Raw genomic sequence first — 21,935 nt, forward strand, 5'->3', positions numbered from 1 at the left:
CTACACTCACCCCTCCAAGAGCAGTTAGCACTCCAAACCTTCCTCCATTCCCACCCCTTCACAGGGAGGGTCCCCAGAATCACCCTTCACCGTCACAGCACGTGCACATACACGCAAGCGTGCACACACGCAATTCCTACACTCCCACCATTCTTTTCACACATGCTCTGACAGCTTGCCACAGACATCCTGACACATAGCCCCCCAAGTATCCTGCGCTCCTATTTTCCCCCCAAGTCACCAAATTTCACCTGCACTGTCTATGCCACACACATGCATGACTCCCCTCCCACACAGGACCACCATGCACAGGTACACAACTTTGCACACTCACGCAGCTCACTGAAGCACACACCTACCCAAATCCACGGACACAGATGTACACACACTCATGCGCACACGCACTTGCACACCCACACAGAAGCAGGCACACACGCATATGCACGCACAGGCCCCCACAACCCTGCTCACCTCAGCTCTTGGAGTCTCTGGGGACACAGCCTGGGGGGCAGTGTCCTGGCACTCGCCTGGCCCAGAAGCTGAGCTCGCCAGGTCTCCAGTGGTCGCCAAGCAGGAGCACAGCGCCTGGGGCGGAGCCCGACCGCGGCTGCCAGGCCAGGGGCGTTAAGCCCAGCACACCCGGCGGTCCGGCCAGCAGGGGAGGAGCCCGAGCGACTGGAGAGAGACCTGCGGGCCCGGAGCGCTCCAGGACCCGGGACAGCGGAGATCGGGCTGGCCCCGCCCACGCCCTGGCCCCGCCCACGCCGCCTGCCACGGCCCCGCCCAGGTTTACCTTGCTCACTTACTGGCCCCGCCCCGGACGGATTCCTCCCTCCCCTCTTAGCCCCGCCCTCACTTTGCATGTCCCTTGCTTGACCACGCCCTCATCCCGACCCTTCCTCCGGATTGGCCACGCCTCCGGACGGCCCAGTGTTCCCGTCCCGCCCCTAAGGCGCCCAGCCTCCGGAACTGCCGGGAGTCTGGAAGGTCCCTGCCCCCAGGTGGGCTCTGCGCTCCGCCAGGCCAGTGCCTCCGGCGCAGTGTACTTCAGCCCTTCAGTGCAGGTGCATCGTCCCTCGCTCAATCCCGCAGCCCTGGGCTGGAGCCCGCTCCTTCCTCCACTGGCCGTGCCCGGGAGGCCCCTCCAGGCGTTCTGCACGTGTCCACAAAGCGCCCGCTCAGCGTCGGGCCCTGCAGGCGCTGAAGAGTCACCAGAGAACACACCAGACTTCCTTGCCCTCGTGGGTCTTCATTCCATAGGGGAGACAGACATTAAATAAATAAGGCAAATTAGTAGGTGGTGAAAAATGCCAAAGGGAGAAAAATAAGGGGGGGGGGCTTCAAGAAACCAGCGGAGGGAGGTTTAAAACAAGGCGGATCAGGACCATCCTGGGAGGGCGACATCTGCCCACCCCCTCATTTTAGCTCACATCCGAACCCTTCAGCCCACCGGGACTCGCGGAGGCCCAGCTCTCCCCTCCTGAGTCCTGCCTCTCCACTCCTCATCTGTTTGGCCTGCAGGAGCCCAGACGCTGGCTCTGGATCGCACTGTCACCCAGCAGCTCCTCGGCGCCCGCCCTGGATGAACTCGCCTTCCGTGTGGGGGAATCGGACCCGCCTCCCACGGAGGCAGGCGGACAGCCCTCCGGACACCTCGGCTGTCCCTGCAGTGAGCTGCTCCTGTTCCCTGCCCAGCCGGCATCCCATCGTAGTCCTTGTGTCCACTCATTCGTCTTGGTTTCTGGTGGTCTCTCTCCGGAGACTGCGAGCTCCCTGAAGGCAGGGCTGTGGCTGCCTCATTGGTCAGCAGGCGAGTCTTCAGGATCTGAACTGGGGACCGCGCAGGCAGCAGGTGCTCCGTGCCATCTGGGTTATCAGAGATGGAAATGGGACGCAGAGTTCCCCTCGCCGCCACAAGGTGGCGGCAAATGACAGCCCATGGCGTCGGGAGCAGCCACAGGTGAGTAGGCTGGCGGGGCTCCTCCCGGGGCTCTGCGAGAGGGCTCCGTGCGAGGCTCGCGGTGTACATCAACAGTGTTAGCCGGTGTCGCGAGCACAAAAGGCGAGTGGGCGCCTCCTCTGCCCCCACCACGGGAGGATTGACTCTGCGGGCCGGGAGCGGGGGCTGGTGCGGGGACTGGGCACCGAGCGCTCCACGCAGAAAATGGGACCCGCAGGGGGCATGAGAACTGCACTTCCTCTTCCTCCAGCCCCAGGGAATAAATAAATAATGTCACCGTCACCTACCACCTGTGTCTCCTATTCTTACCCCGCTTCTACTGTTAAGTATTCCTCCTCGTCCCAGAGCTTCCTGCCGTCTAAGCCAGCGCTGCACCACCCCCAGCGGCGGCCCACCTCCGACGGAGTCCTCCTTTGTATTTACTGTTCCAGCTCTCCCCACAAACAACTGGACATGTTCTTTCTTTTCTTTTTTCTTTCTCTCTCTTTCATTCTTTTTTCCTTCCTTCTTCCCTTCCCCCCCTCCCCTCCCCTCCCCTTCCCTCCTCTCTCTTCTCTCTCTCTCTCTCCCTGCTGGGGATGGGCCTCATCCTTGCCAACTTCCACCCTGCGGCTGAGCTGCCCCCAGCCCTGGCATGACATTGGATAGCCCTTGAGAAGCCCCGTGCGGCCTCCTCCAGCCCCACGGCCACTCACCTGCTCTCTGTCCCCTGCCTGTGCCTGCCCTGGCCTCTCCCGTGGGTGGACTCTGCACCACGGGGCCTCTTTCCCTCAGCATGGTGGTTCTAGGTCTGTCCACGGCCAGCCAGGTGCCAGGGCCGGCCCGGGCTCAGCCAGTGCCCTCCACTGAGCGAGGCCTGCCCTTCGTTCCCGTTTGGACTGAGTCACCTCCCCCTGTGGATGCCACCGGGATTCACCCAGTCCTGGTGGGGAGAGGTGTGGGAGTTGGTAGCTCTGCCTGCTTCTGGGTCAGGGAGAAATGACCACCCAGGAACCTGCCAGGCCAGAGCCCCACAGCTAGATCGTAGGCTGGAGGAGCAGAATTGGAGTTCTCATGGCCACTCTCCCATAGGTGTCTCGGGTCAGTTTCAAATCTGGATCCCGCAATCCCCTTGAGTTTAGAAGACGCTCCGAGAGGTGCTGAGGCAGGCGTGACCTGGGAGCCTCGCCACTGGGCAGCCTCCAGTACACTGCCCAGCCTCTGGGTGCCGGGACTTGGAGGGTGTCCAGGGTGGAGTACCAGAGGGTGGAGGGGGTCCCATTCCCTCCCTCCTGCCGCCTTGGTGGCCCAGAGATGAGGCCCCCTGAGTGTGGAGGGTGCTGTGTCACCGCAACAAGCCATTGTCAATCTGTGTCTTGAAAAACAGCCGGAGTCCATCATCTCACAAGTCCAAGGTCAGGAATCTGAAACCGGCCTCGCTGGGCCAAAGACACAGAAAGGAGTGTCTCAGGCCTGATCCAGGGTTAGAGGCCCCTGCAGGGGAGGCCAGCGGCAGGGAGACCTCCGCCCGGCCCAAAGCAAGAGAGGCAGAGCTGAGCCTGCAGAGCCAGCCTGGCCTGGGCAAAGGGCCCTGCAGCCCTGCACTGCCCGGCTACTGGCAGAGGACACGGGGACAGGGAGACGGAGCACCTTCAGGAGGGCCCCATGGGGTCAGCGGCAGCCACTGCTCCTAGTCACTGGTGGGATGAGCACCCTGGGGAATGGGCTCAGCCTACCCTGTGTCCTTCCCCACTCCTCTCGGCACCCCACAGAGGGGCACAGTGTCGGGGAGGGGTCCCAGTCCACGGAGCTCCCTGGTCACCCATTCTGCTTGGCCAAGCCCAGGGGGAGCAGGGAGGCCTGCCGTTGCTCGTGGGCCTCACCCCTGCCATGCCCCACGGCACCACTGAGCTACAGACAAACCTGTGAAGTGTGGTCCAGGAGTGCCCTGGGTACTGAGAATGTTCTGGTCAAAGAGAAACCAGGCCGACCCCAGCCCTGAGGAGTTCACACCCTGGAGAAGTGGCAGCTGACCACCAAACCTGGTGGATTCTACTGGGGGATCCAATTGTGCTGGCAGGAAAGAGGATGGGGAGTGCAGACAGGTGTGGGCCCGCCCCGCTGAGAAGGGGACCTGAGCAACAAAGGCTTAAAGAAGAGACTGGGGCAGCTAGTGCAAAGGCCCTGAGGCCATGGTGCCCTCTGTGCACTCTCTGTATCTGAGGCCCTGGGAGGCCATCAGTGTGTGCAGGGCACAGTGAGCAAGAGGGAGGTGGCCAGGGCGGGTGCCAGGGAGAGCAGGCAGGCCATGCAGAGGGTTGTCAGTTTGATTTGAGCTGAGGGACTTGGAGTAGCTGAGAGGTGTGGGATAGGAGAGCCCCGTGATTTCGATTTAGCCTCTGGCGGCTGTGTTAAGAAGAACTGTAGTAGAAGAAGGAGGAGGAGGGAGGAGGGAGGCCAAGGAGGGGGGAGGGGGAGGAGGGAGGCCAAGGAGGGGGGAGGAGGGAGGCCAGGGAGGAGGAAGGAGGGAGGAGGGAGGCCAAGGAGGAGGGAGGAGGGAGGAGGAAGGCCAAGGAGGAGGGAGGAGGGGCTGCAGCATCGGGGAGAACTGAAGGCCCCTGGTGTGGGGGAAGGTGGGGTCTAGACCTGGTAGAGGGTCAAGATCCAGGTAGATGTGCCTGTGAGGACAGCGGTCTTCAAGAAGCTGCGGGAAGACCCTGGAGAACCATCAGGGAGCCCTGCACCTTGGTGGGCCCACCCTGAGGGCCAGACAGGAGCTGGGAAGTGATGGAGCCCCCACCCCCCACGCACATGTCAGCGCAGGCCCCCTCTGGGTGTGAGGTCCTCACCACCAGCTGGGGTCCCACCCAGGGACTGGGCAGGTGGGAGGGGCCCGGCTGCCTTCCCAGCCCCTGCCCGGGGAGGGCCAGCTCCTGTGCTTCCGCTCTGTGCCTGGGTCCTGCTCAGTAGGTGGCCACCAGACACACAGGGCTGCACACATTTGCTTTGATTAAAAACAGGACTACACAGTCACTCGCGTAAGTTACACTGACACAGCAATGGGGCCCCACTCCTCCCCCGGGGGCCAGCGGCCACAGGCGGCAGGTGGCTCATTCCTGTAGCTCCCTGTGTGCAGAACATTCCGTGGGTCCAGGAAGCGCTGAAGGCCTGGCCCAGAGCCTCCCCAGGCCAGCAGAGGCCAGGCCCTTTGTGGGGAACAGGATGGACGGGGCGGCAGGCAGGGCGGGGCAGGGACCCCAGGGCGGGGAGGAGGGAGTGTTTGTCCTGATGGGCACTGACTCATCAGTCCCTGGGGCTGGGGCCCAGGCTGGGGATTAAGCCTGAGCCTGTGATCAGAGAATGGCCTGCGCGGGCAGCAGACGGGGTCTGGGCACTGGGGCCCAGGCAGGAATGCTGGAGCTCAGCAGGCGGAGTGGACAGGCGGAGTGGACAGGCCGCTGGGGCTGATCCCAGGTGGGGGCCATCGCGTGGGGGCCACCCGTGGGACAGGGCCGCTCTGTTTCAAACATAAACAGCGAGGACATGGTGGGAGACTCCCCCCACCCGGCCTCCTCTGGAGAGGCCTGCGGAGCCCTGCACTCCCACCTCCACGGCTCCCCACGCTGACCTCCACGGCCACTTCTGCTGTTTCACTTTCTTAAACACCGTGTCTGTTTTTCCACCCGTTTCCCCTTCACAGGCACAAGTGCCCTGATATGGGGGTTACATCTTATCTGCTGCTGCTGCCCCACGGCTGGGCATACAGCAGGGGCTCCATAAATGGACAAGTGCCCGAGGAGGAGGCTCTGTGGGGTAAGGTTGGAGATTCTCCTGGGGTGGGGGAGGAGCCTGGTTGCCATGGAAACGTCAGACTGTGGTCTCCAGGACCTCCACCTCCCACTGGGGACCTCTTGCCCAGTCCTCCTCTGGGGGCTGTCCAGGGGCCACTCCCGTGCTCCAACCCTCCCAGCCACACTGGACAGGTCACCAAGTGCACACTGTGATTCAGGCACCACCTAGTGCTGCAGCAATGGGGGCTGGGGCACTGGCTCTGGCCTCGGGGTTAGAATCCTGAGTCCCATGGACGGACTACGGCCTTGGGCAGGCATTTCGGGTCTTGGGAATTCAACATCCAGGTCAGCAAACTGAGGAGAGAGCGGCCAGTTCCTCGTCTCCATTACAGAAGTGATCTCCTGGCTGGGTGCTTCCGTCAAACTCCTTAGCTCCAGTACTTTAAGTACGTGCGCTTAGTCATGCCCACGAAACCTCAGCAAAGCTGGAAAAATAGTGCCAAGTGCTTTTTTGACTGGGGTCAAGTACTAAGTGCTAACTACTTGACAATGCTAACCAAGTACTTAGCACTTAGTATTCAGCCAAGCACTCAGTATTTGGCACTCAGTAAGCACTGAACCAAAGTTGTTATTTCGATTGTTACCTGTCTTACTTCCTTGACTCTCTTCAAAACCCTAGGGAGCTGTTGTCTGGTGTCCCCATTTTACAATGGAGAAACCAAGCCTCAGAGAGGTGAAGACATTCGCCCAGGGTCACAGAACTATGAAATGGAGGAACTGGAATTTGACATCTCGGCTCACTGGTTCTGTTTTACAGAGCGGTTAAGCCACCTGGCCAAGGTCACACAGCCAGGATCATGGCTGAGCCACAATTCAAACCCATGGCTTTAAGAGAATGCTTGACTTGAGTTTGTGTTCTGCCGGCCCATGGCCAGTTCTATCCATCACTTAGGCCTGACGGCTCTAGAGGGAACAGGATCCTGACCTTCTGACCTGGGCAGGCCCCAGGGTCAGTCACACCCTGGACACTGGCCTAGAATGCAGCCCCACAGGTCTGGCAGCCCGAGCCCAGCAGGCCCCTGCGAGGCAGAGAGAGGAAGCAGGCCTGGGTGAGGAGGGAGGACAGGCCTCTGGGGTGGGTTGGGCAGCCTGTCCTGCAGGATCCAGGCCTGGCAGAGCCTGTCCAGCCCCACCCAGCTCCACTCTCCGCCCTGACAGGGTGACCTCGCAGGGCAGCCTCAAGCCTGAGAAGCCCTGGCACAGGCCCAGGGAGGTAGCCAGGGATGGGAAGTGGCCCAGGGTTCGTGACGAGGTGTCTGTAACCCCAAGGCCTGGGTCTGCAGAACAGGCAGAGGGGCGATGTGGCTGGTCAGCGTGGACTCCAGCACTGCGTCCGAGAGAGGCCCCTTTGAGCCCAGTTAACCCCTCCCAGGCCTGGTCCCAGGGGAAGGGACAGGGCAGTGGGGGGCTCAGAGCAGCAGCTGTCCAACCCCCTGGGAGTTGATTCGGTCTTCTGACAGCAGCCAGGCTGTACAGGTGGATCTGTGGAGGGCCACCAGGGGTCATGGGAGGGCACCTCCCCGCAGCAACAGTGGGGGCTGCAGGCCAGGGGGAGGTGGCCAGGACTGGGCAGGCTGCCAAGGGTGGGGGCCTGAGGTGCATTCTCTAGGGATGAGTCAGGGGGCAGGCAGCGCCTGTGAGTCACTGTGGACCCTCTCCTGTCCCTGCTGCCAGGCCCCGGCCTCCACTCTCCCCAGGGGATGGTGTGGGGAGCTCACCAGGCCCCCAGCCCAGGGCCGAGTGAGTCAGCCCTCGTGGGTTGGAGGGCCAGCAGGATTTTCCATTTTCCTGCGAGGAAGTCAACACGGGTGAGCTGGGCCACTCCCCTCCTGGCCCTTGGAGGACTGGGAAGAAAGGGGCCTCCACACCAGGAGCTCTGCACTCTGTACACGGGCTCTTCCTCCTTTCGCAGATGGGGAAAATTAGGTCCAGAGAGGTTAAACCAGCTATCTGAGGTCACACAGCTGGGTTTATAGCAAAACCAGGATTCAAACACAGCCTGGCTTTGAACTAAAGCTTTGGCTTTTCCCAACCACATATTGACTGAGCCTTGGACTTGTGCACATCTGTCTCTGTCCTCGGCTGTGATTCTCAGGGTGGCCCCAAACCACCTGCTTCAGTGTCCAAGGGCATAGTTGGTTTTAAAGCACAGATTCCTGGATGCTGCCAAGACCTACTTAGCTGTAATCTTGGGGGATGCCCTTGGAATATGCTTTTTAAGTGCTCCCCAGGTGAGGGTGAGGCCACAGAGTCAGAGAGCAGAGAACGGGGGCATCCGTGGGAGGATGGACCTGGGCCTCGCCCTGGGAGGAGAGGCTGGACTCCACTGTGAGGAGCAGGCCACTGTTCTCTGGCAACGGTGGGTGGGGCGGTGCCACGGGTCTTGTATCACCCTGGCTCACAGGTGAGCACCCAGGGAGCAGCTCTGCAGCTGCAGCCGGGGACAGGATGGTGGCGGCAAGAAGGGCGCAGGTGACCCTTGTGAAGATGGTGGCATCCTTCCAGCCAGTGGCCTTGTCTGGCTGCAGAAAGAGGCCAGGTGTTGGGGGTGAGGGTCACCTGGTTGCCAGGCACCTGGGTGGCCCTGCAGGTGCACCCACTTAACCATCGTCCTGCAAAGCCTAGGAAAGCAAACAGCCTCCGCAGACCTCTGCGGCAGGTCCTCCCCTCCACCCCTGCAGCGGAGGGGATGAGTCACTTGGCCTAAGAGGGCTCCGAGGAGCCAAACAAATCCCACGTGCCCAGGGGAGGATGCACGAGGGGAGAGTAGACTTCCCACCCCATCCGGCCTGCCCACAAAGGAAAGCACACACATGTTCACACCCACGTGCCCACACCACCAGGCCAGCTCCGGCCCGCTGAGAGCGGGTGCAGAGAAGAGGGAGGAGCACTAGGGGAAGTCCTCCCTGAATCTGCTGGTTCTCTGCCCCACTCCTGGGCCAGGCCCAGCTGAGTCAGCAGGAGCTGGGCCAGCTGCCCTGAGCTGGGAGTGGGAGCCAGGGAGCCTGTGGACGGTGGGGGTCCAAGAGCGCAGGCACTGGGGCAGGCAGGCTGGTTCCAGCCCAGCTGAGCTCTGTACCTCTCAGGGCTGTTCCCTTCCCTGGAGAGTAAGCCCAGAACTGCCCACCTCCCAGGCAGGGAGCCCTGGCCTGCCTCACCCCGCCAGACTAGCTGGAGAGAACCAAGCAGCAGAGATGCGTCGGCCACGTGCCATGTTGCCTGGCGCAGAGTCAGCCGTTGATAAATAAAACCTGGCACCACTTCCATCAAGAGCCATGGTGTGCATCAGCTGAGCTCCCAGCCCGCTGACCCGGGATCCCCGGTCCAGTTCCTGCCCCAAACCAACCTCCACCTTCCTAGGAGTTGCAGGGGAAGGGGATTCAGAAGTTTGGAGAAGTCCAGAGTTTTGACCCCGTTTGGAGCTCCCACGCAGCCTGTGCCCCTCGACCCCCCATACACATACCCCTCCCATTTGCTAGGGCCTCTGACCGCCAGGACCATGCTAGGTGCTCACACGCAGGATCTCATGGGGATGACCCTGTGTTTGTTCCCACTTCACAGAGGAGAAAACTGAAGCTCAGAGAGGCCCAGGGACTGGCCCACGTTCTCACAGCTGGAAAGGCCTGAGCGGGGTTCCAGCCTGGTCTCTCCAGGCTCCGCTTCCTTCCCAGTGAAACCCAGGCTCCTCCTTCCTGAGGTCACTCTTGGCTGCTTCTGGTGGACCCTTCTGGGAGTACACAAGCATACCACACTGGGGGGGTGCCGCTGCCCCACCTGCTCCGCTGGAGAGAGGCACGAGCCACGAGAGGACTCCGCCTTGGTCTCTGTGGGCCACCTCTGCCCTCTCCTCCACACCAGCCTCTCCCCAGCTGCACCCCCAGTGTGGACCCACCCTGGGCAGCTTCCTCTCTATGCTCACAGTGTCACAGTGAGGTCCCTGTGGAATGCCGGCGTGAGAGCCACCTGTGGGCAAAGGTAGTGGAGACATAAGGAAAGGGCGTCCAGAGAGGCAGAGCAGGGCCAGAGCCAGCTGGACCAAGCCCCTGAAGAGCCCCTCCCTGTGGCCACTGCTGTGTGGGGAAGGGGTCTCTGTGGTGAGCAAGCTTGGTGTGGTGTCCAGGCTCCTGCAGGTCCCAGGGGTCCCCAACACACACCCATGTTCCTAAAGCCTGGCTCCTCTGACATCTGCTCCTGGCATGAGCTGCCTGGAGAGCATGTCCCCTCAGTGTCCTCAGACCTAGGGAGGGAAGTCACTTCAGGGTGGAGGGAACAGTTCCCGCCTTGCTGGTGAGGACTGCAGCTGTGAGGACTGCCCCCTGGGAGCCGGGGAGAGGGGCCCAGGCAGAGCCCAGATGGGAGTGGAGGTCGGGTTTGGGGGAGTTCGGTGCAGAGCTTTCTGCCTGAGCACTTGGGGGCTGCAGGCAGGACCTCTCTCTCCTCCTGGCTTTTCTGAGGTGGCAGGAGGACTTGTCAATGTATTGGATTCCTGGGCCCCTCCCCAGACTCCCCAGTCAGGAATCTGCACTTTAGAAACTCCCCCAGAGACTCCAAAGCACAACAACCTCGGAAATGCTGTCTCTACGCAGCCCTTTATTGGCACCTGGCCCCTTTGAAAAGCCAACAGTTTGAATTGTGTTTTTGTTTTTGAAGTACTGGGGATTAAACCCAGGGCTTCAAGCACGCCAGGCAAGGGCTCTACCATGGAGCTACATCAGCATTCTTTTTTAATTTTAATTTTTTAAAATATTTATTTTTTAGTTTTAGGTGGATACCATATCTTTATTTTATTTTTAATATGGTGCTGAGGATCGAACCCAGGGCCTCATGCATGCTAGGCGAGCGCTCTACCACTGAGCCACAACGCCAGCCCCTTCGTTTTTATTTTTAGGACAAGGTCTCACTAAGGTGCCCAGGCTGGTCTTGAACTGGAGCTCCTCCTGCCTCAGCCTCCCCAGCCTCTGTGATTACAAGTGTGCGCCACCTGCAAGTGTTGTGTTTTTTATTAATATGTGCTCCCTCCTCAGGATGACAGCCCTTAGCTGAGCTTTGGCTTTTCCCTCTTATTCAACCCGCCAGGAGCAGAGAGAGCCAGGTGCAGCGCAGCTGGCAGACATAGGGAACAGGTTGAGTGAATGAACAAATGAAATTGGACAGGTGAACACATCTTTTGAAAGCAACTTTAGGAGAATCACAACCTCTTAAAGCCACCCACGGGTTCCCTGTTAAGGATAGGGGCTTCCTAGAGTCCTTTATAACCCTTGGAAACCCCCGCCATTCAGTGTCAGTAACAAGAGATGACCTGAAGGACACTGGGTGACATCAGATGTGCTGGGGTCCAGGGCAGGAAAAATCCCTGGGGATCAATTCCACCCCAACCTCAGTTATAAATAGAAAATATGTGGGGGAGGGACTGGCCTGAAGACTCCAGATGGTGGAACTTGAATCCAGGACTCAGGAAGCCGGCCCCCTGCCCCCCATCTTCACTCCCTAGCTGACCTCTAAGAGCCTTCTGGCCATAACTAACCTCACTGCCTCGGGAGTCTCCCCGGAAACGGGGGGGCTTTTCCTCCCCAGCTGGAATCGGACCCCCAGGCCCTCCCCAGCGGCCCTGAGCCCTCCCAGCTGTGGGCCCTACCCGCATCAGCTGGTTTCTGGATATCCAACTGCAGCCTTCTCCTCTGGCACCCGGTCTAACCCGGGACCTGTTGGCAGAATTGTGCATTCTGCACCGAAACCGAGCAATTTTTGTAAAGTATTTCCATCTCGCCAGGACCTGGAGTTATGAACGTTTCAAAAGATTTTTTGTCCTCTCTGGATGGCCTGATCGATAGGGGCAAAGCTTCCTGAACATTGGAGGCAGGACGCCGTGCCAAGCGCTTTGTGTGAGTTATCTGTAGGAATCTCCTCACAACCCTTTGGGATGTGGGGAGTTTTTATCAACCTTTGACAACAAAAACGAAACTGAGTGGCCGTCAACCCAGGGCCGCAGCAGGACTTCAGCTCGGGCCGTGAACCCCTGAGTCCTGTTCTCTCAATCACCACCCACGCTGCTACCGCGGGGGCAGCTCTCTAGCCACCCGAGGCACGGGGAGACCCGTTGGGTCTCGGCCACACCTGTCCCGGGGCCCAGCTGGGTGTCCGCCAAAGAAGGAGGAGCGCAGAGTGCCCGGGGCAGCGCAGCACCAGGTGCGGGCCTCCAGCCAGCGGGCGCGGCAGGCCCGAGGTGCGTGGAAGGCGGGGCCGAGGGTGCTGGCGAAGGTGGCCTTTGCGCCCCCGCGCTTGGGGACTGCTGGAGGAAAGGCAGGCGCGGGGGCGGCGACCGGCCGGGCCCAGCGCCCCCGAGCTCCCTCGGGCTGGCCCGGGCCGGGCACCCCAGGAGCCCCAAGCCCCGCCCGCGGTGGCCCCTCCTCGGAAGGTAAGCGCCACCTTCTCGGGGAGCGGCCGCGGAGCGAGTGGCGGGCCGGCGCCCCGCCCCCCGCGAGTAGTGACCAGGCGCCCGCGCCCGCACTCGGGGCTCCCCGCGCCGCCGATCGTTCACCTGCGCCCGCCGCCCGCCGCCCGCCTCAGTGCGCGCCCGGCCCGCCGCCGCGCCCCGGAGCGCCACCATGAACTCGCTCTTCAGGAAGAGAAACAAAGGCAAATACAGCCCCAAGGTGCAGACCCGCAGGTGAGGAGGCGCCGGCCGGCTGCGCTCAGGAGGCCGTCGCGCGGGGGGCGCCCTGAGCCGGGAGAACCTCCCGGGACGTGGGGCCCGGTGGCTGCACGGGACGCAGAGGGCTGGGAACCCAGGCGCGGGTGGGGGACGCCGGGCCAAGGTCCCCCCGGAGCTGGGAAGCACCGCCGAGGTGGATGGGACGGGGAAGGGGAGCCTAAGGGGCCACCATGTGAGACGAAGGGGATCCTAGAAACTCAGGAGCGTTATTTTGGGGGCCTAGACGTCGGGGAACTGAATTGGGGGTACAAGGCACTTCCGTGTCCCAGGGTCGCCATTGGCTGTGGGTCTCCTAGGGCCAGGAATCATCGCCGGGATGCGGGAGTGGCAAGTCTGGAATAGGCGACACCCTGGGTTGTGGCGCCGCGGGGAGCCCCGGGAGCCCGGCGTAGGGGCCGGTCACTGAGCTGGGCCGGGGGCGCTCCCCAGCGACGCTTGGAGAGCGCGCAGGTGCTTCTGGTGTCCAGGAGGCGAGAAGCTGTGTGGCATGGGGCGAGGAGGGGAGGGGGCACCTGACACAGCGGTTCCAGCGCCTGCCTGCGGGCTCTGGCGGCGCCCAGAGGCAGTGGTGGGTGCGGGTCGAGGGAGGAACCAGCCCGGGCACCCGCTGCCTCCCAGAGCCGGGTTCTGCGCACGGGCTGGGCGGCGTCGGGCCTCTTTGGAGCGGCACGATTTCTCAGGGGTGTGGCTTCTTCCACCGCCACCCCCCCAACCCGAAACTGGCGGCGTCTGGGAGCCGCAGGTTCCCAGGACCGCCTGGGAAGGGAATGACATGTCTTGATGTGTTTGCGTTGAGAGGCAGCCCACGTCCGTTTTGATAAGCCTAATGTATTCACTTAATAACCGGTTTGGGGGAGCCTCCTGGAGACGCTGAGATTGGGGAAGGGGCCGGACTTCGGCCCCTGCCTTATTCCCCACCTACCCACTGGGGACAATGGGGTGCGGGTTCCCAAGAAGGAACTTCAGGCTGGTGAAGACTAGACAAGTGGCTCAGCTCACCTGGCTGGGCCCAGGCTCCCTGGGTGGGACGCCTTTGCACCCTTGAGCTCTCCTCCCTCCCCCAGGCCTCAGCTGGAGGAGGGGAGGACTGTGAGCCTGGCTATCACCCCCACCTTAGGTCCAGCTCCGGCCCACCTCAGGCTGGGGCATGGACACTGGAGTCCCTGGAGACTCATCCCTACAGAAGGTCCACTGTACTCCTGCCTGCACTTGGGGCTGTTTAAGTCCAGAGGCATCTCTTCCCCCTCTGGAGGTCCCCAACCCTCCCCTCCCCAGTCTTTCACAACCCCAGAGACTGGGCAGGGCCCTGCATGCTGTTCCTCCCTGTTCTCTGCTGCGGGTCCAGCTGGCTCCCGAGTCCAGCTGGGGTCCCGTCCAGTCTGTGCACTGTTCCTTGGCGTTACACAATCAGAAGCTCGGTGCCAGTCCCACACGACTGTTGTGGCCTTCCCCTCTAGTCACCCCACCCCAGTCCTGCACACACGCAGACTCCCACACCAGGAGGGGGCCAGGCCTGCCTGTCTTCCACTGCCCCCTCCTGGCTTGGACCGAGCAAGGTTCCAGGGAACCCAGGTGAGCCAGGAGGGGAGGAAGGCAGCCCCCCCCTCCCCCGCAGATGGGGGACTCTGAGGGTCTGGGAGCAAGGATGCCTGGCACTGCCTGCCTCCCAGCTGAGGCAGGCCCCCCCACCCCCGGCCGTGGCTGACAGCCTTTGGCCAGCGGTCTCAGCTTAGAGGTCTCTTTCTCCAGCACACATTCCTGATTCATTGTCCAGGAGGGGTGAGGGACCTGGGGGTCACCTGTCCTTGCTGTTACCCCAGCACTAAGCACAAGTATAGCCACAGCCCTGAGTCGGGGCCCATGCTTCCTGCATGGTCTCCCAGCCCAGCAGGCCCCTCTGCCATTCCCCTGGTGGGATCTGGGTGATGGTCTTGATTGTGGGGTGGGGCAGCCCTGTGCCCTGTTCTGACAAGACTCTCATGAACCTTACCTGATGGCCTTGCAGTGGGCACCACGGCAGGTACTTGGGGTCTAAGCTGTGGTTGCTGGTCACAGGGAGCTTCCCCCAAGTTGTTCTTTCACCTGAGTTTTATAGGGGCCCCTCTCCATGTGCGGGGAAGAGAGGGCTGCCTGTGGGGTGCAGTGGGGGAGGGTGGTGGGAGCTCCCACCCCAGACCAGGTGCCTCCCTTCTGATCCTGGCTTGGCCATGTTGGCACTCAGGCTCTGAGCCTCAGTTTCCTAGTCTGCCAAGTGGGGGTGGCAATAGGTATCTCCCACGTGAGGCTATAGGGGCAGTAGTGACCTGGCACACAGGAAGTGCCCAGGTGAGGGGTGTCAGCACATTCCTGAGCCCAGGGGATCAGGAGCCCTGAGTTTGGACCTTCACAGCGGCCGGAGCTTTGAACTGCACAAGTCCAACTGGGGAACAGAGCACATCCAGGGAGCCACCCCTTCCTGTTTGTCCACCCTTTAGCAGATGAAATTGGGGAGGGGCCGGACAGGGTGTGAATCCCGCTGCTCCCGTCGCCCTAGTTCCTAATGACAGGTGTGGGAGCTGGTGTTCACACCTGAGTTAATGACAGGGTCAGGCCTGATGGTGCAGGTGCTGGAGGACAGCATCCAGCCCAATGGGGAGGCTCTGTTGAGGACCCATTCCCACCTCCCTGGCTGCGCAACCTTGGGAAAGCTGCTTGGGCTCTCTGAGCCTGTTTTGTACCTGGAGACTGGGGATAAGTGTAGTGCTTGCCTGGTAGTATGTCGGCTGAGGACTGAATGAAGTAACTCAGGGAAAAGATGGGAGGTTTCACGCAAGGCTGCTGTGATGATTAGAATCATTGACAAGTGCAGATGAGGTACCCACTATGTACCCCGGGTGAGCTGGAGGCCGTGATGGACAGGCTGTGCGCTGCCTGAGGACCCCATTCCCAGACGGTAGGGGCAGATGTGGAGATGACAACCTCCCCGCACAGGTTGCTGGCCCTCCATCAGGGAGCTAGGAGGGGGTTAAGCCTGAGCACGTGTGATTACGAAACTCCCAGGGTGACAGCGGGCGGGGCGGGAGGTGAAGCTGTGGTCAGGAGGGCTTTTCAGGGGAGGTGTCTGAGTGCTGTGGTTAATTCAGATCCAGCTCTGGGGTCGGACTGGACTCTGTCTCTGATTTGGGACAGACACTGGGCCTCAGGGAGCCCCATCCCCCTCCACCCAGACCTCCACCTCAGTAAACTCGGCAGCCTGACCACACTTCCCAACCCCACCCACACAGGGTCTTGCAAGAATGGCTCAGCCCTAATGGGGGCTCCTGCATGGGTGGCAGGGCCCAAGGCTTTGTGGGTGGGTGAAAGGGAAGCTGTTCTACTGGAAGCCATCGGGGTACCCTGAGCCTCTTGCTGGTTAAAAGCACTGCATTTGTCCACCCGGCATGAGTTCAAGCCCCAGCTCTGCCCCTCCTGAGCTGTGTGACCCTGGGCAGGTCACTCAATGTCTCTGAGGCTCAGTTTCATCATCTGTGAAATGCAGGTGGTGATAGCAAGCCCCCGCTGGTGAAGGGGATCAGCAAGAGCATGCACGTGACGGCCCCAACCTGGAGCCCGCTCAGGGTGCGCTCTGTACCTCAGAGCCAGCAGTCACATGCTGCTGTTAGGGAGGAGAACTGCGGAGCCTGGGCTGGGTCCCTGTGACAGTGGGAAAGTGGAATGATCTGGGGGGGGGGGCTGTCAGGAAAGCCCACGGTCTCCAGTCACCCTGGTGACAGCCACAGTGAACAGCCCAGCCATTTCCCCAGCACCTACTGCATGCGCCCCAGGCTGAAGGTGCTCCAGCATCTCCTGATGGTGAGCCCTAGGGGCCATGGGGGGGCTGTCTATTCCCCAGAGGGCAATCCCAAGGCGGAGCATCAAGGCACCCACCTTGGGCTCACCAACGGCCCATGCTAGGGGTTTGGGAGCCCCTGGGGAGTGGGCCTGGGGGGGTGGTACTGACACTGACTTCCTGCTCCGGACTCCACCTCCAGTAGCCCTTTGAGCCTCTGCTCCCTCTGCCTCCTACCCAGGCCTCTCAGCAGAAGGTAGGAGACCAGACAACGTAGATTCAGGACAGATTTGGGCTCAACCTGGAAGAGAGGCTGCTAAGGGCATTCCAGGGGCCCTTATTTGGAGAGAGGCAGTTTCCAGGAAGGCAAAGCTCCATTCCCACCTCTTAGGCAACACTGCGGGTGGGCAGGGGCGAGGGATCTGGGGGCTGGGGAGAAGCTGCCTTCGGTATTCCCAGAGTGCAGCTCCTGCACTCTTCCTGCTCCGCTCTGGGCAGGGCCGTGCAGGGCCTCACTGGCACCATCTGTGCCTCCAGCCTGCCTGTCCCAGCCTGTCTCAGGCAGAAAATCTGTGGTCTGTGTTCTCTCTGCTTCTGCCTGGGCCTCAGTGCTGCAGCCTCCTGAGCTGGGGAGGCTACTGATGCCCCTTTCAGCCTCCAGACGGGGCGGAGCAGGCTTCAGGTCAGCTCCCTGCTCCCCTCTCCCCCCAGAGTTTGCACCAGGGTGGCCCCTCCTGCCTGGATGCTTACATCCATCTCACCACTGTCCCTGGCCACACCCCCGTCCCTTCCCCGTGGCAGGCGGCGTGCAGTGACCATGTCCCGGGATAACTCTGGCCTCAGGTTCCGTGTTGCTCCGAGGCCCTGGGAGCTGCTGCCCTGCACAGCATGGATGCCTGCCCTTATTCGGTCTCCACCTGGCTTTCAGCCAGCCTCCCAGCCTTTGCCCAGGATGGGCCTCCTTCCTGGAATGCCCTCCCGCTTCTCCTTCACCACCTCTGATCCCGGGGAGCCCTCCCACCGCCCTGCTAGGCCTTTCCTTGATCGCTATTGTCTCAGTGACCGTTTGACTCTGTGGTGGCCAGATGGGGAGGATGTCTGTCTCTCTGGGAGAGGGCTGGTGTGGCAGGGCGGGGGCCATACGTGTGTATGTGCGCTGCGCTGTGTGGATCTTGGGAGGACTGCCAAGATTTTCTTCCCCTTCAGTATCCCCTGCAGGTGCACCCACCCCGGGGGCCCAGGGGAACTAAGAGGATAGGGGCAGTGGTTTCTGTGTCGAAGACAGGACAGCCAGGTCTGAGCAGCCTCCCGTCCCCCGTTGGCGGTGTCTGCAGGGCAGTGGTCAGGGAGTGGGCTGGGTAAACAACCGGCAGCAAGGCCCAGTGATAAGTCCCGAGATAGAGGAGGGAAAGAGCCGAGCAGAGCCGAGAACCCGCAGGAGATGAGGAGATACAGAGGACATCAAAGGGGACGCGCAGGCCACGCACGTGCCCGGGCGCACACAACCCGAGACACTCTCAGCAAACAAAGTGAGCTGATGGAAAACGAGAACCTCGCGTCCAGAGCAAGTCCCACCGTTCCTAGGAGCAGGTGTGCATATGTTTTAAAAGTATAAACCAGCCAGGCCAGGGGTGCACTGTGATCCCAGCTGCTCTGGAGGCCGAGGCAGGAGGATCGCAAGTTCAAAGCCAGCCTCAGCAACTTAGCGAGGCCTTAAGCAACTTAGTAAGACCCTGTCTCTAAATAAAATTTAAAGAGGGCTGGGGATTGGGACTGGCGTTGTGGCTCAGTGGTAGAGCGCTTGCCTAGCATGCGTGAGGTACTGGGTTCGATCCCTGGTACCACATAAAAATAAACAAATAAAATAAAGGTATGCTGTCCATCTACAACTGGAAAAAAAAGAGAGAGAGAGAAAGGGCTGGGGAGGTGGCTCAGTGGTTACTCACCCCTGGGTTCAATCCCTGGTATCAAAAAAAAAAAAAAAAATATATATATATATATAAACCAGTTTAGGCAGAAACCAGCAAGTCTAAAACCCTGTACCTCAGGGAGGGAGCAGACAGGGTGACCCACAATAACCTCAGTGTGAGGACGTTAGTAAGCACAGCTGGTAGGGACGGTGGCCATTTCCTCGTAGCGCGTTGTGCATGCTGGACGAGGTCATGAGTTTCCAAACATTTTTTTCCCTGAGGGTTGGAAGGGGGAAGGAAAGCCACCATGGGCAGAGCCTGGCGGGCAGCCCTGAGCCCATGTCTGGGAGTCCAGTCCAGCAATAGAAGGGTTTGGGGAGGGAGGAGGAGGGCTTTGGGAGCGAGGATGGAGGGCAGGTTCTGGATGGAGAGATGCAGAGGAAGTAGGAGGGAGGGGCCCAGCATGGGGAAGGTGTGGACACAGGAAGCCCCGGGGCCAGGACCTCACCCAAATGACCATCTGAAGTCCTGCTCCTGTGGTCTGTCTTAGATAAACTCTACCACATCTTCCTCCAGGGGAGGCTCGGGGAGTCCAAGGGACTTAGCCCAGGATGCTCAGCGGTTCTAACCCAGCCTTTTGAGCTGGGGGCAGGCTGGCAGGTGACCCAGCCGGCCACTGCTGGCCCAGCCTGGCCGGTGGTGGGGCCGCAGGAGAGCAGGATCAGCTTGGAAACCAGGCTAGCACCTTTTAGGATCTTACCTCTCCCTCTTGGCCATGGCAGAAGGAGTTCTTCTCCTGCACCCCAGATGAGAAGCTTGACTCTCCCCAACTCTTAAGCAGGCAGGCAGACCCCAACTTACAGAGGGGAATCTGAGGCCCATGGGCAGGGGCCACGGCCCGGGAGGCAGACAGAAAGAGCCTGGTGGGTGAGCTGCAGGCCCAGCTGGGCTGCCTGTCATCAACAGGGCCAGTCCCGGTCCCTTCTGGACCTCTGTCCACTTTCACACCCTGAACCCAGAAACAGTGGCTGGCACATAGAAGGGACTCAGTATACTAACAGGGGTTGAAGTTCTCTTGAACCCTGTCTGTTGGAGGGTGCGGGATTGTGGAGAGGACTGTGCTGATAGGAAGAGCATCAAGCACTTAGTAGGTCTTAAGTGGCAAGGCTGGTACTCCTTGTCCACCGGTCTCTAATGGCCTCGTGCCTGGGGTACCAGGGTTGGCTTGAGCCCTGTTTAAATATTGCAAAAGCCTTCAAGACCATCTTGGCCTTCCCTGGACTTGGCCTTCTGAGTGTCTGTCAGGAGAGCCGAAAAGCACTCACCCGACACGGGGGCCCTAGGCCTGGCTCAGAGGCCCATGAGGGGGTGGCCTTCCCTGGCAGGAAACAGATTAGGCCTCGAAAACAGAGCCAGAGCTGCCCTTCCAACAGCCGGTCTGGTTTAGGACTTACCTCCCCAGGATTAATAACTGGGTGTAGGGGAACTGACTATCTAATTACCATAGAAGTTTCCAGTAGCGAGTGTGACTGTCAGTGGACCAATCAATCTGGTATTTATTGGGCACCACCTGGGGACTGCTTTCTGGAAAGACTTCCTCCCGGTTGACACCCAGGAGTCCACCCCAGCCTCTCCCCTTTAACCCTTGCTGCGGTTCCTTGTTCTCAGCGCCAGCTGCACATTAGAGTCCCGGAAGGGCTTAACTCCAGGTCACAGCCCTGCCTTGGATCACTGAAGTCAGAACCCCCGCCAGCAGCCAGGAGTAACTAACTGCGCCTTGTCTTAGGGGTGCGTGGCCTGTACTTCCTCTTTTCAGTGGCGGTTTTGTGGTCCACCTGCTCCATCCCTTTATTCCCAACCTTCCCATGTCCTTTGGTCCCAGGTGCATCTTAAACTGGCCTATAGCTGGGGGTGGGTCCTTCACATTCTCACTGTCTTTTGACGGTGAGTTTAACCCATTCACGTTTATTGTAATGAGGGTGCTTGGGACCTCCTCCGGCTGTATTATCTATTGATGGTGTTTCCTTCTTCTCTTTTATTGAGCTGTATTTTCACAACTAAACTTAGGTTATAAGTCTGAAGAGGACAGAGTGGCTGAACATACTCTGACCCAGGTGCTCTGCCATCTTCCTAATTATAGTCACTGAGGTGTTCCCCTAACCCTGCCCATTAACCTGTGAACTTTTGGACAATAGGGACTTACTCATCTTTTGAGGGGCCCTGGTGTGGCCTTAATTCCAGGCCTTGCATCAGCTCGAGAGTTGGTGGACAGCGTTATTCAAGCCTGCTTTTTACACCATGCCGATAGTATGTGTCTCCAGGGGCTTGGAGGAGGTCTGTCCCGAGGGCCTGAAGCAGGGACAGGTGGTCAGGAGTTGGCCTGTGAGTGGAAATGTGAGCACCACTTAGTGACTCTAGAAAGTGCCGCTGGAGCTACAGCGGGTAGGAGCCCAGCGGTCGGTTAGCCCTAACCCCCGAGCAGGCTGTTGTCTGTCCCCAGCTCTGGGTCCTCCTCAGCCGCAGGAGTTAACAACACCCACCTCAGCAGAGCGTCTGAGCGTCAGAGGGGAGTCACGTTGGGCACTGGGCTGCAGTATGGCCGGGTTCACTCAGGGTCAGTTCCTTGGGCCTGACAGGCCAGCTTAGAGGGACAGGGCTGGGAGTTCTTGTGGTACCATCTCCGGAGAGTGAGTCAGCCTCAGTTTACCACCCATGGCGATTACCCAACAGCGGGATTAATTGTACTGATGAAGATGCCAACGAGATGTGGCTCACCAGGCCTCCCCTCGGGGTGAACACCTCGCCCTGCCACCCCATCTCCTGGCTGCCTCTGATCGCCCTGTCACTCTGTCCCAGGTGGGGTGGGGTGGGCTGGGTTGGTATCCACATCCCTCTGTTTTGTGGCAAGGATGTGGCCTTGGCACCTGGATGTTTGGGCTGGGCCTTGGTATCACTGTTTCCCAGCTGTGTGACCTCGGACAGGTTTCTTAGCCTACCTGAGCCTCAGTGATCTTCATCTGGAAAATGAGGATGTGGGAGTTGCTGCTGTGCCGGGCTGTAAAACACCTGCTTGGTTCAACGCCTGTTCACTGAGCCCCGGGCCAGCCCTGGAGTTAAGGGCTGTGGAAGGCCCCCACCTCCATAAAAGATGCCTGACACCGTCTAGAAGTTCGCAGCCTCATCAGTGGGGCTGGGACAGGGCCCTGGAAACCCCGAGAGCACCTTCCTCCTGGGGTGCGGGATTTTGGTGGATGATGTGCGGAAGGGCTGGGCAGGCAGCACCCAGTGGGTGCGCTCACTGTTTCTGTTCAGGGTGGTTTCCTGGTTGCCCATCGGGGTGCCAGTGCTTGAAGCTGAGGGTGGAGGCCGCCTGGCACCTGAGGTGAGCCTCCACAGACCCCCGGGGGGGGCGGGGACCCCAGGGAGCCACTGAAGCCCCGCTGGCCCTGGAGGCAGGTGGGGCGCCAGAGGAGGAGGACCCGGGCTGGCAGGAGGACGGCCCTTCTGGGGCCCTAGGGGCAGGGCTGTCCCTGGGAAGGGGCGTGCCCTCGGTGCATTCCAGACATTCCTCCGCTGAGGCAGCCCCACCCCGCCCCGCCCCCACCACTGAGCCGGGGTTAACCCCCAGAGGGAGGAACCACAGACGGTGACCAAGGAACCGGCCTGGAGAACCAGGTGGCCCTGCAAGGAAGAGCCACGGAGCCCCACACAGGAA

General features: G+C 60.7%; 2 protein-coding genes across 4 annotated transcripts in view; one reads left to right on the forward strand and one right to left on the reverse strand.

Moving 5' to 3' along the window:
- The window catches only part of SEC14L5 (SEC14 like lipid binding 5), a 36,785-nt gene extending 36,028 nt beyond the window's left edge, over positions 1–757 (reverse strand). The window contains exon 1 of one of the 2 annotated variants that reach the window (XM_081300176.1): positions 472–756. The gene's annotated coding sequence lies outside the window, so the exon portion shown is untranslated. Of the gene's footprint in view, positions 1–471 lie in introns of both variants that reach the window. The other variant, XM_081300175.1, reaches the window with a different exon arrangement.
- An 11,501-nt stretch (positions 758–12,258) lies between these two features.
- The window catches only part of PPL (periplakin), a 39,933-nt gene continuing 30,256 nt past the window's right edge, over positions 12,259–21,935 (forward strand). For both annotated transcript variants that reach the window (XM_081297365.1, XM_081297366.1), the window contains exon 1: positions 12,259–12,457. In XM_081297365.1, the coding sequence (XP_081153491.1) occupies positions 12,396–12,457 (62 nt within the window). In that variant the 5' untranslated portion in view covers positions 12,259–12,395. The remainder of the gene's footprint in view (positions 12,458–21,935) is intronic.

Source organism: Spermophilus citellus, assembly GCF_964194105.1.
Source record: "Spermophilus citellus genome assembly, chromosome: 6".
NCBI lineage: Eukaryota > Metazoa > Chordata > Mammalia > Rodentia > Sciuridae > Spermophilus > Spermophilus citellus.